Here is a 12,892-nt window from a genome sequence, read left to right as displayed (position 1 = left end):
TTTTTCTTACTTCACCGCTAGAGTGGTGCTTTAAATCTAAGTCCCTTACCCCTAATCTTCTATTCACCCTCTAGCATCTGTTATCTGCGTCTCGCCAATCAAGCTGGGTTCACACATAGCGACAGCGATAACGACGTCGCTGTTACGTCACCATTTTCTGTGACGTAACAGCGACCTAGTAAGTCAAACACAGCGACGCAGCAGCGATCATAACGTCGCTACATGTGCAGAGAGCAGGGAGCCGCGCACACTGCTTAGCGCTGGCTCCCTGCACTCCTAGCTACAGTACACATCGGGTTAATTACACGATGTGCACTGCAGCTACATGTGCAGAGAGCAGGGAGCCGGCACTGGCAGCGTGAGAGCGGCGGAGGCTGGTAACAAAGGTAAATATCGGGTAACCACCTTGGATACCCGATGTTTACCCTGGTTACAGCTTACCACAGGCTGGCAGATGCCGGCTCCTGCTCTCTGCTAGCTTCATTTCGTCGCTCTCTCGCAGACACACACAGTGATCTGTGCATCACAGCAGGAGAGCAACAATAAAAAAACGAACCAGGACTGTGTGTAACGAGCAGTGATCTCACAGCAGGGGCCAGATCGCTGCTCAGTGTCACACACAGCGAAATCGCTAATGAGGTCACTGCTGCGTCACAAAAAACGTGACTCAGGAGCGATCTCAGCAGCGATCTCGCTGTGTGTGAAGCACCCCTCAGTCTTCAGCAGTTTGTGACCTGCCGGCTGCTGCAGTGTTTCATGGACAGAGCTGGAGGTCACAACTCAATAGAAGTCTAGGAGAGCTTCAATCTGGCTCTAAGAGACTTCCATATAGATCTTCAGATGTAACGTCTGACTTCCAGCCTGTCAGAAGTTATAGTCAAAAGATGGCGCAGAGGAAGCAAACTGACTCAGAACAAAAGGTAAAGACGCTGGAAGGTGAGTATAAGACCAATAAGATTGAGGGCAGGGGACTTACCTTTAAAGCACCAATTCATATGTGAAAAAAAACAAAAAAACAAAATGCTGGAGTGGTGCTTTAACAGTACACCTAGAGGCATTGTATTGATCTATTCTAGCTCATTGGTCTCTACATTTTTAACTATAGCATGTATACACACACATTTTCCTAACTAACTGAATTCTCTCTATATTTTTTTTTACCCCCTGCCTTTTAATGAATTCTTAGTTTTAGAACTTCAAATAAGTATATATACAGTACAGACCAAAAATTTGGACACCTTCTCAAAGAGTTTTCTTTATTTTCATGACTCTGAAAATTGTAGATTCACATTGAAGGCATCAAAACTATGAATTAAACACATGTGGAATGAAATAATAAAAAAGTGTGAAACAACTGAAAATATGTCTTATATGCTAGGTTCTTCAAAGTAGCCACCTTTTGACTTGATTACTGCTTTGCACACTCTTGGCATTCTCTTCATGAGCGTCAAGAGGTAGTCACCGGAAATGGTCTTCCAACAGTCTTGAAGGAGTTCCCAGAGATGCTTAGCACTTGTTAGCCATTTTGCCTTCACTCTGTGGTCCAGCTCACCGCAAACCATCTCGATTGGGTTCAGGTCTGGTGACTGGAGGCCAGGTCATCTGGCGTAGCACCCCATCACTCTCCTTCTTAGTCAAATAGCCCTTACACAGCCTGGAGGTGTGTTTGGGGTCATTGTCCTGTTGAAAAATAAAATGATGGTCCAACTAAACGCAAACCGGATGGAATAGCATGCCGCTGCAAGATGCTATGGTAGCCATGCTGGTTCAGTATGCCTTCAATTTTGAAAAAATCCCCAACAGTGTCACCAGCAAAGCACCCCCACACCATCACACCTTCTCCTCCATGCTTCACGGTGGGAGCCAGGCATGTAGAGTCCATCCGTTCACCTTTTCTGCGTCGCACAAAGACAAGGTGGTTGGATCCAAAGATCTCAAATTTGGACTCATCAGACCAAAGCAGATTTCCACTGGTCTAATGTCCATTCCTTGTGTTCTTTAGTCCAAACAAGTCTCTTCTGCTGTGCGGTGATGGTGCGTGCGTACTTGGATGACGCTGCTGATGACAATCACAGCACCGCCCATAATCTCACGCCTGCGCAATCACGTCACCAGCGGTCACAGTGTGCACAGTGCTCAGTCCCGCGAGAGTGGCACTGGGCATGCGCAAGACCTCGGGAGCACTGGGCAGCGTCCTCAGGTATGGAAATGAGCAATGGGGGACAGCGTACAGCGGCAGGAGGGAGAATAACGGACGCAAGACAGACAGCCCCCGTGACCATAAAAAAAGGTTTGCATACAAAAAGGTAAGACTTTATAAAGTATTTATTTAGGTCTCAAAGGGGGCACAATAGCAACAGGAACCTTTCTAGAATGCAGCCCAGGAACTGCAGAAGGGGAATCTTTTAGGTTTATTGCAAAATTTCTGCTGACAGGTTCCCTTTAAGTATTTCATTCCACATGTGTTAATTCATAGTTTTGATGCCTACAATGTGAATCTACTATTTTCAGAGTCAGGAAAATAAAGAAAACTCTTTGAATGAGAAGGTGTGTCCAAACGTTTGATCTGTATTGTATGTCTTTTAATACTTGCATCGTATCCAAGCTACAAAATTTCCTAGTCACTTTTCTCATGACAAAGTAAACAAAATGAAAATATACAAAAACCAACACTTGCAGTAAAGAAGACTTATTCAGCTCACTTACCATTTCTCTGGTAATGTCAAAAGCCTCTTGCAATCCATACAATCGTCCACAAACAAAGTAGACACCATTGGCCCAAAGGACACATGCCTCATGCATCCAGAATTCATTGATGTCAAGAGGTAGCTGGGGAATCTGAAATCCTTGCTCAGGTACTCCATCTGCAGTGACTATCCCACTTGAGTCCAAAGAGCCAAATTCACAAGAATCAGTGGTCTTTCTACGGGAAGGTACAGCATGTCTTGAAGAGGCATAATCTCCAGAACGATTTCGGCGTTTGTAACGAGGATGTGCAGACAAACTGCGCAGTTCCCTGGCTTGTTGTGGCGCCTCTTCCTCTTCATCAGAGTCACTCTTAGAACCATCCAATGTATCTTTATGTCGAACTTTCACTTTTTTGGGGGTTTCAGATGACTTTTTGGGTGGTGGGTTTTTTGACAGAGTAGATGCATATTCCTGTGTATAAAAAGGACCAAAAAGATCACCAAGATTTTTGAAGTTTGCCCATTTTCCACAGAAACAACAGACAAGGTGCCCGACTGATGCAGATTCTGTGATAGCTGGTCCCTGTACCATAAAGCTTGAGACTGGAAGAGCTTTACTCTCAGTAGGTTGTGGAGATATGGACCTTTGATCTTTTCGTACAGAAGATATGTTTCTCCATCTCTGCTCTTCCTCTTCGGCATTGATAATGACACAAGACAGGCCCAACTCTTCCTTGTTTTCTACATGGATATAGGGAAAAAAGGATTTGGTTTTGGTTTCTGTTTTATCAAATGTTTGACTGGCATACTTTAATTTGATCTCTGGTTCTATGGGAGCCACAATAGGTGCCACTTGTTTTCCCCTCTTCCTCCGAACAGTTCCAGGTTGCTTCCTTCTTTCCCTTCGCCTTCTTTTTGGTTTAGGCGCAGACTCCAAGATCTGCTCTGATATCACGGGTGCTTTCTGTAGAGGAGGAAGAGGTGCCAGGCTTACTGTAATAGGAGACTGAAATTGTTGATGTTCCTGCACTAGCTGCTGAGCATTCTGCTGTTGAAGCTGCTGAGCATTCTGCTGTTGAAGCTGCTGAGCATTCTGCTGTTGAAGCTGCTGAGCATTCTGCTGTTGAAGCTGCTGAGCATTCTGCTGTTGAAGCTTTTTCTGCTTGTTGACACTACCAATGGGACGACCTTTCTTTTTTCCAGATGGAAAGTATCCTTTTGGAGGTATTACAGCTTGCTTGGGGGTAACAGGACATTGAGCATTAACTGCCTTCTCTTTATCAGTTATTTCAGAAGGTTGAATCTGTGGCAACGAGCATTTTTGTTCTAAAGCTGGAGAGTTTCCCCTAGTTTCCAAAAAATGGTTGGAGGTTTGTTGTATTAAAGGCCCAGCTTGTGGGAGCTCTTTGGTTTCTATAAATTGTTTGTCCATTTCCTTTTTAATCTGATTGTCATTATCAACAGACCAAGCCTCAAAAGACTTTGGTGAAAGACACTGATTTTTTATATCCTCATTGTTAGAAATGTCTGGCACAACATTCAATGCTCTTTCAGCTGTCTCCTCCATGGAACTACTTGCCTCAGAACTCCTACCCTTGAGTGATAAAATGTCATCAAGTGTTACAGGCTCAACAACACTCTCTGAGCTACTTGGAGCTGTGGTACGCCGAATATTAGGTGATGTAATCTTTTGCACTATGGCTTCCAACTTAAGACCCCTTCCTTTGCGTGGAGGGAGAATTTTTGTCTTGGTTGGACTTGAAAGAGTAACTGCTGTGGGGCTCCTCTGCTCAAGACCAGACTTCGTTTGCTCTTCTGTCAAAGATAAAAATTCGTTTTCATTTGCCCTTGGCGATCGACTGTGTGATCCGAGTCTTCTGTCAGAACAGTCTTTAAAAGGGTCAATAATAGGACGTGCTTTCTCTTCGGGCAACTGCCTTTTGCTTGGAATAGGAGAGATGAATGAACGTACTTTCCTTCTCATAATTAAAGGGTTATGGTGGGATACTTCTTCAGGTCCTAAAGGACGATGAGCATTATACCCAGATTTAGTAAGTTCAGCTGGTTCATTGGGTCTATGACCATGTGTTTCAGAATCTCTAATAGGACTGAATGGCTTTTGATTTGCACTAGCTGGAGAACCAGTTTTCTTTGCAGGTGAAGACTGTCGCCCTAGATGCCAACCTGCAGAATCTCCTGGAGGAGTTTTTTGACTACTTCGTTTCAATTCTCCAGCTGCTAAAGTAGAAGTTGTACTTTCACACATACGTATCTGGCGGCTAAAGTCTATATTGCCGGGTTCATGAAATGAACCTGGCTGACCATATGCTAACCCTTCAGATTCACTCCTACCAGGACTTCGAACATGAAAGGACTCCTGTCTAGGGCTTTTTCTCTGTAAATCCTGACGATGCTGTGAAGCGGACAGTATTGCTTGAGCAGAGCTTCCCAACCATTCTTTGTATTCCTCTTGCTGATACATCTGTCTTTTGTAATGCAAAGATGATGTAAATGATGGATGAGGCTCGCCATAAGAACTTGATCTTGAGTTAGTATGGTAACCAAGGGCAGAGTTATCAGCATTCTGGAAGAAAGCAGAGTACAAAGCTTCACGACTAGCTCGCTCTGAAAGACCTATTGTTGATGTCATGTGATGAATGTCTGATGAACCACGACTTCTTCCAGGTGACAATTTTAATTTATCACCAAGATCTTGAGCAGGTGATCTTCCTCGTGATCCTATTCTTCCAGTTCCCCTTTTAGGATTAGATGAACGGCCGTGTGAGCTATAGTCTTGGTTTGAATCAAATGGCATGGATCTTGGGCTTGTATTTCCTCTGGGGGTCTCTTTGGAGCTGTATGGGAGACATTGGTCTCCTGTTCGTTTTCTGAGAATCTTTGAAGATTCTGTTTCTTCTCCTTTCGCAACTCCACTTTGACTATTTGACTTTTCCAAAGACAACATTCCACTGGGCAAAATAACAGACTGTCCAGCTCTGCCTTCCTGTGATCTTTCTTGACAAGATGCAACATGAGAGATAGATGGATCACGCACAAGCTGCCTAAGTGGGGAGATGTCACAGATAACAGACCTTCTTTCTGAAGGGCCACTGCTGGGTTCATGGCAAGAAGCTGGAGGTTCTACCTCAATCTTTCTGGTGTTAGGATAATCTGCCAAATTGATTGGTCTTATTTCTGATGTGTGTTTTCTGTCCCACTGTCCCCAATGTGAGGATTCTAAAGTTGGAGCTAAAGTCTTTACAAGCATGCTGTGATTAGCCAAGTCATTGGCCTGGCTCATGAGAACATTGGGCCTTAGAGGAACATCTGGACTTTCAGTAACTGGATGTTGATCTTGTGCACTCCTCACATATCTTCTTTCTTGTTGATGGTGCCCCTGAAGGACTTCCTGCAAGAGGCTTGGAAACTTCTCATTTCTTCCGGTTTTTCTTTCACTTTGCCCAACAAGTTTCACTGTATCTGAATTTTTAGACAGTTGGGGTAAACTGGAAGTTTTTCGATAATTAGATGGCGCTTCCTTGAATTCCAATTCAGTTCCACCTGGAGATTTATCAGTTTCTATTAGGGGTACATTAGTTACCATAGTAGACACAGCATCAATTGTATTAGGTTCTCCACTTTGACCATTAGGACAAGTCTTAGAATCTTCCCCTTTTACCATTTCAGGAAATTCTGTCTCTGGTGTTGGATCATCATTATCATCATTCGTTATCAGTGTTGCGGCTTCATCAATTACTTTCTCTGATCTATTTGCCACAGTTTCTGTTGAAACAATAACTCCAACTGACTTTTCACTTGGCTTGGAAATTTCCTGAAAGTTTTCTGCTGGTTCTGACATTGCTTCAGTATCCTTAACAGCAGTCTTTCCTGAAGGTTCATTCTGCCAAGTCTGAACAGGTGAAGGCTGTTTATCTGAAGGAGGTCCCTTATTACCTGCTTCTGAACTGGTGCTCTGGCCACTTAGCTGCCTTACCCTTTCATCTGCATCTCCTGAACTACTGGAACAGCTTCCATCTAATGACTCTGCCATTGGCGATTTCAGTTGCTCTTCTGCTTGAGATGAGGTTTCAGAATTGGCACAGCTGTCTGTTTTCCTTGAAGTACGTTTACCACCTTTTTTGTGAGGTGCTAAAGCATCAGATAGTAACATATGTTGAACAGTATTAGGCAAATTTGCGACCTGAGTGCTGAGTGCATTAAGACTACTCAGACCTGGATCTGTTAAATGCTTTTCATGCGGACCCTCTACACCATAACCTTTAAAACTTGCAGTTTGCGCGTTAGGACTTAATTGCGGCATCATTGGCAATGTGCGGGTTCTGGATTGAAGTGGCACATTTCCTTGACCACTTTGAATGTTTTCACCACTCGTCATCAAAGGTGATGGTGTAGAACTGCAGCTTGGAGACTGTACTACAGACGCAGCTGGAGAAGGATTGGAGATGGGGCTAAAATTCTGCTGGAACTGCATAGGTGACCGTACAGGAACTTCAGATTGATTATATTGTCCAGCCTGACTTGGAGAAAGTAATTTAGAGGAGTTTGAGTACTGCAATAAATGAGAAGGGTTCTGCTGCTGTTGCTGAGCCTGACCTCCTCCTGGGGGAATCTTAGTTGCCTCAAAGTTTTTTAAGTGCTGGCTGGCATAGCTACTATATCCTTGTTGAGTCCCATATGAGGATGCAGACAAATGACTTTCATATGGAGAGCTAGTACCTCCAGGACTGTAGTCTTCATAGTTTGTTCCAGATTGTCCAAATCTCTGAGGATAGGAACTAGAAGATGATCCTGGGGAAGTCTGATAATGTTGACCAAACTGACCCATTCGAAGGGGATAACCAGGAGAATTGAGATTGGCAGAACGTTGAATCTGCTGTAGATGTGAAGTTCCAGTGGATGCAGGTGAATTACCAGGCTGAGAAATAGGCTGATGTGACTGATAAAGTTGATGCCTAAGCTGTTGACTAGAAACATGTGATGAATACTGTCCACCACCTGGAGAAAATGACCCAGGAAAATCTGGGGAGTACTGAGAAAGACCAGCTGAAGAAGAATGCTGTCCTGCAAATTGGCTGAGGTGACCCTCTCTCCCATAGTGAGCGCTGAAGCCAGTGCTGCTGGTACTGCTGTTTCCTTGGGGAGGACCATAACTTTGCACTAGTCCAGGTAGCCGACGCTGTTGTGTCTGAGCCCCTGGAGTGCCTGCTTCTTTGCTGCCTAGGTAATAGAAATCACCTGATTCTTTGCGGTAACCTTGGAAATTCTGTAGACTAGAGTTTTCTCCTGGAGTTAAAGCAGTAGGGGTGGCTGCCCCACTTCGACGTCCTCCATAGCTGCCTTGGAATATTTGAGTCTGTTGTCGGGGGCTGAATTCTTCCAGCCTTGAGGTTCCATGTGTCTCTGGTGGATAAGTAGGTGGGTTTCCATGGTAGTTACTCTGCTCCCGGAAGGACTGCATGGTGCCAAGCTCTCCCTTCCTACAATACAAATAAGAGAATAAAAAAAACAAAAAAAAAACAAACATATTAGAACAGTTATCTCCAAGGAATACATACTAATATTATTACAGATTCTGGTTACCAGGAAACAATGAAAATATAATCATTACATATAACTCTGGGACATGCAATAGGACAAAGACAGCAGTTCTTACTGCCAACGTATAAACCATGTCTGTGTATCCACTGAACTGTACCCTACCCAGGATTCCAAAAGTGTGAGAGCTAATTGGCAAGTGCCTTTAACCCCTTAACGATCCATGACGTACTGGGTACGTCATGGATCGTGTGCAGTTAATCCACGCCCCCTGCCGTGGGCAGGCCGCGGCGATCCACGCACATATCAGCTGTTTTCAACAGCTGACATGTGTGCCTGCTAGTCGCGAGTGGAATCACTTCCACCCGCGACTATTAACCGCTTACATCTCGCTGCCAAAATGTAGCCGCGAGATGTATATGCGCACCGCCATTATGCTGACTTACCCCGCCCCCATCGGAAGTCACGTGACATGATCACGTGACTTTCGGTGGTTGCCATGGTAGCACAGGGTCATGTGATGACGCCTGTAGCTAACATGAGTCACTTCCTTTCAATGCCGGAATACTGCCGGCATTGAAAGTAAAGCAGCGTATGTGCAGATCTTAGCTCTGTAGCTGTGATCTGGAGATATAGCCCCCTAGGGGTACTAGTAAAAAAAAAAAAAAAAAGTTAAAAAAGGTTTAAAAAATTAGAAAAAAATAACCTAAAAAGTTCCTTTTGCCCATTGAAAATTAAAGGGTTAAAAAATTTAAATATACACATATTTGGTATCGCCGCATTCAAAAATGCCCGATCTATCAAAATATAAAATCAATTAATCTGATCTGTAAACGGCCTAGCGGCAAAAAAATTCCAAACGCCAAAATTACGTTTTTTGGTCGCTGCAAATTTTGCGCAAAATGCAATAACAGGCGATCAAAACGTAGCATCTGCACAAAAATGGTACAGTTTAAAACATCAGCTCGAGACACAAAAAATAAGCAGTCACTGAGACCCAGATCCAGCAAAATGAGAATGCTACGGGTTTCGGAAAATGGCGCAATACGTGCGCCACTTTTTTTGGACAAGCTTGTGAATTTTTTTAACCCTGTTAAATACAAGTAAACCTATTCATGTTTGGTTTCTACAAACTCGCACTGACCTCCGGCATCACAACGACACATGAGTTTTACCATATAGTGAACACTGAATAAAATATCCCAAAAACTATTGTGCGATCACCCTTCTTTATGCAATTTTTCCGCACTTGGAATTTTTTTCCTGTTTTCCAGTACACTATACTGGTAAAAATTATGGTTTCATTTAAAACTGCAAAAAACAAGCCCTTATACGGCAAGGTTTACGGAAAAATAAAAAAGTTACGGCTCTCGGAAGAAGGGGAGCAAAAAACAAAACGGAAAAACGCAAAATGCCCGGGGGCTCAAGGGGTTTAAGGGAACCTGTCACCAGAATTTTTTTCCCTATTAAACTAAAAGAATCACCTTCTGCAGCTCCTGGGCTGCATTGTATGACGGTGCACCTTGGCCCTGACTCCCCTTCCAGACCTCAAAAATAATTTTATAAAACTTGGCCATTAGATATGCTAATTACCTTGGTTGGCCAGATGGGCGGGCTCTCTTTCTGCTCCTGTCCCCCCTCCTGCCGCTGATCGCCGTCCTAACTTTCTTGATTGACGGGATGACGCCTCCGTCACCATCCTCATCGCTTTTTCAAATCTCGCGCCTGTGCAGTTAGGTCGGCTCGCGCAGGCACAGTTCACTCAGCCATATCGCAGCCAGAGCAGAAAACATAGCTGCCCTCGCTCACGGCGGCGAACTAAATGCGCAGGCGCGAGATTATGGGCGGGTACGAGCATGGAGCTGGTGAGGTCTTACACAGCGCCGACCATAATTAAAAATAACCGCAAGATTTGAAAATGAGATGAGGAAGAGTCATCCCATCAATCAAGAAAGGAGGACGGCGATCAGCAGCAGGAGGCGGACAGGAACAGAAAATGAGCCCACCCATCTGGTCAACCAAGGTAATTTGCATATCTAACTGTCAACTTATTTTTGGGGTCTGGAAGGGGAGTCAGGGCCAAGGTGCACCTTCATAGAATGCAGTCCAGGAGCTGCAGAAGGTGATTCTTTTAGTTTAATAGGTAAAAATCTGGTGACAGGTTCCATTTAAATTGGACCACAAAGCTAGCATTTAACTTTGTTAAGAGTCTAGATCAGTGGTCCCTAACATTTCTGACCTCGAGAAACACATTCAGCACAGAGAAGGTCACGAGCCACATTGAGCTGATGCTCTTCACAGGTGTGACACCCAACCCAGAGTCCCCATTACCAGTATAATGACAGCCAAAACTTTCCCACAGAAAACACCACACTAAGGCAGTATACCAATATCCAGGAGTTCCTACCTCCATTCAAATCTGCTCTCCTGTGTTGGCCCTACTCACAAATGTCACCATCTGGAAACCTGCTTTTCATAGCCGTTTACAAGATCTGGTGCAAATGCGCCAAGCTGGCAGACCTCGGTTAGCCACACATCATAGGCCCACGAGCCACAGGTTGGTGACTCCTGGTCTAGATGTTGGTAATACCATAGGTATGGCCTGAACAGAGCACCTAATAAATCACCAAGCCTAAAGAGGACAGCTACCATGACAAATCTTCACTGAAATGTTAGATACATTTTCATCTAACATTTGTCCCCCAAAACAAGCATTCAAGGCACACAGATATAGGCCCAGAAACTGATGCAGGATATCGGGCTGTACGTCGGTCATGCAGTGTAGCTGTTTCTCGCAATCTCCCAGCTGCGCCCGCCCTGAGCACACTCTGAACACCCTACTTCAGGCGAGGCACATTGGGTGTGACCTATGACAACCACTGCTGGAGAAAGAAAAATAAAAAAACATTGCACCCCGAGTAACGAAACACAATCATTACAAGACACCATTATGGAAAACGGCCAAAGAAAACCAACTTCCTTCAAATTGAAATTGGCTTTTTAATTTTATCGACAGCATTAGATTATAGCCAAGTGGTAAGGCTGAGGCCACACGGGGATGTGTGTGAGTCCTTGCATGACACTCTGCTCACGCTCGCAGCACAGTGGGAGCAGAGTGTCATGCGACTGTGTTCCGATTGTGCAATCAGACCACAGCTGCAGAGTGGGTCAAGCACTGTGGAGGGGAGGGCCAGCGCTGCAGAGGGGAGGGATTTATCTCCCTATCTCCTCCGTTGCCGGCTGATTCGAGAACCGCACTGCACTCACGTTACACCGGTGTAACGCGAGAGCAGTGCGATCTTTATCTCGACCCATAGACTTGAATGGGTGCAAGTGGAACAGGCTCGCATTACACTCGCAGCATGCTGCGACTGTTTTCTTGGTCCAATTAGGGCTGAGAAAATAATTCGCTCATGGGTGCTGCCTATGACCAATAATGGTCCGAATGGAATGCAATTTTTTTATCGCATGCCACCCGCACCGTTTTTCTTGCAGTGTGTCCTAGGCCTTAGTTACTCAATCCAGTGGAGAGAAAGCCACACTAAGTAATGAATCCCACACGTGCAGACGAGGGGCAGGTTGGCATCAAAGACCACAGCGGTAGCTTCCATGGTCATACATACAAGGTATGATGGAGCCAAAAACAAAAGAAAGTTACCATACAGTACATGAGTGTCATGGGTCAGATGCGCATGTGAAAAAAAAGTTTAATTTTCATCCAGAAAACTCAGACGATTTTCATCCCTATGTTTTTTTCTGTCTGTGTGTCCGTGTCCTAGCTTAATAATGGCAATGTATCAGTAAAAATGGGATGTGGCGTGCACATCCAGAGACCTGAATGGGGGAGTCTCATCTAACACACAGAGGAGAACAGCGCATGCTGCAGGTTTTCACACAAACATTTTGTCTATGTGAAAGAACCGGTCATCCCTATTGTATTACATTGGTCAGTGTGCTGCCTGATCGGTGTGTTCAGCACTCGGCCCTATAATCTGCAGGGGTGAAAATGGCCCACTTTGAAGGCATTTGTGCTGGGGTTGGGAGGTAGGCACCCCAGAGGCCTCTGAAGGTGGCACCGACACTACTGCCTGAAGCAAGGATATGAGCAGTGCAGAGTGCGCACAGCCATGTACGTGCAGCAGAGTGACACAGCACAGTGCGCACAGCCATGTATGTGCAGCAGAGTGACACAAGCAGAGTGCGCACAGCCATGTACGTGCAGCAGAGTGCGGGCACATCCATGTACGTGAAGCAGAGTAGCCACAGCACAGCAGTGGGCACAGCCATGCACATGCAGCAGAGTGGGCACAGCAGTGGGCACAGCCATGTACGTGCAGCAGAGCGGGCACAGCAGAGGGCACAGCCATGTACGTGCAGCAGAGTGGGCACAGCCATGTACGTACAGCAGAGTGGGCACAGCAATGGGCACAGCACAGCAATGGGCACAGCAGTGGGCACAGCCATGTACGTGCAGCAGAGTGGGCACAGCAGTGGGCACAGCCATGTACGTGCAGCAGAGTGGGCACAGTCATGTACGTGCTGCACGGCTCGGTACGTGCTCGGGGCTGGCACACACCATGCGATAATTCCCCGCACACAGGAGCAGCCGTACACCGCAGGCGCAGCACAGGACGGGAGCTGCCGGCTCA

The 12,892-nt window shown here is 45.4% G+C and overlaps 1 protein-coding gene across 4 annotated transcripts in view; it reads right to left on the bottom strand.

The window, feature by feature from the left end:
- Positions 1–12,892, bottom strand: part of TCF20 (transcription factor 20) — a 379,410-nt gene that overhangs the window by 316,457 nt on the left and 50,061 nt on the right. For all 4 annotated transcript variants that reach the window (XR_012725109.1, XM_075321944.1, XM_075321945.1 and 1 more), the window contains one exon: positions 2,707–8,185. Coding sequence is in view for 3 of the 4 variants with exons in the window: in XM_075321944.1 (XP_075178059.1) it covers positions 2,707–8,166 (5,460 nt within the window). In the remaining variant the exon portion in view is untranslated. Of the gene's footprint in view, positions 1–2,706; positions 8,186–12,892 lie in introns of those variants that run through there.

This window comes from Anomaloglossus baeobatrachus, chromosome 8, assembly GCF_048569485.1.
Source record: "Anomaloglossus baeobatrachus isolate aAnoBae1 chromosome 8, aAnoBae1.hap1, whole genome shotgun sequence".
In the NCBI taxonomy this organism is placed as follows: Eukaryota; Metazoa; Chordata; class Amphibia; order Anura; family Aromobatidae; genus Anomaloglossus; species Anomaloglossus baeobatrachus.
This window is presented reverse-complemented; position numbering and strand designations above follow the sequence as displayed.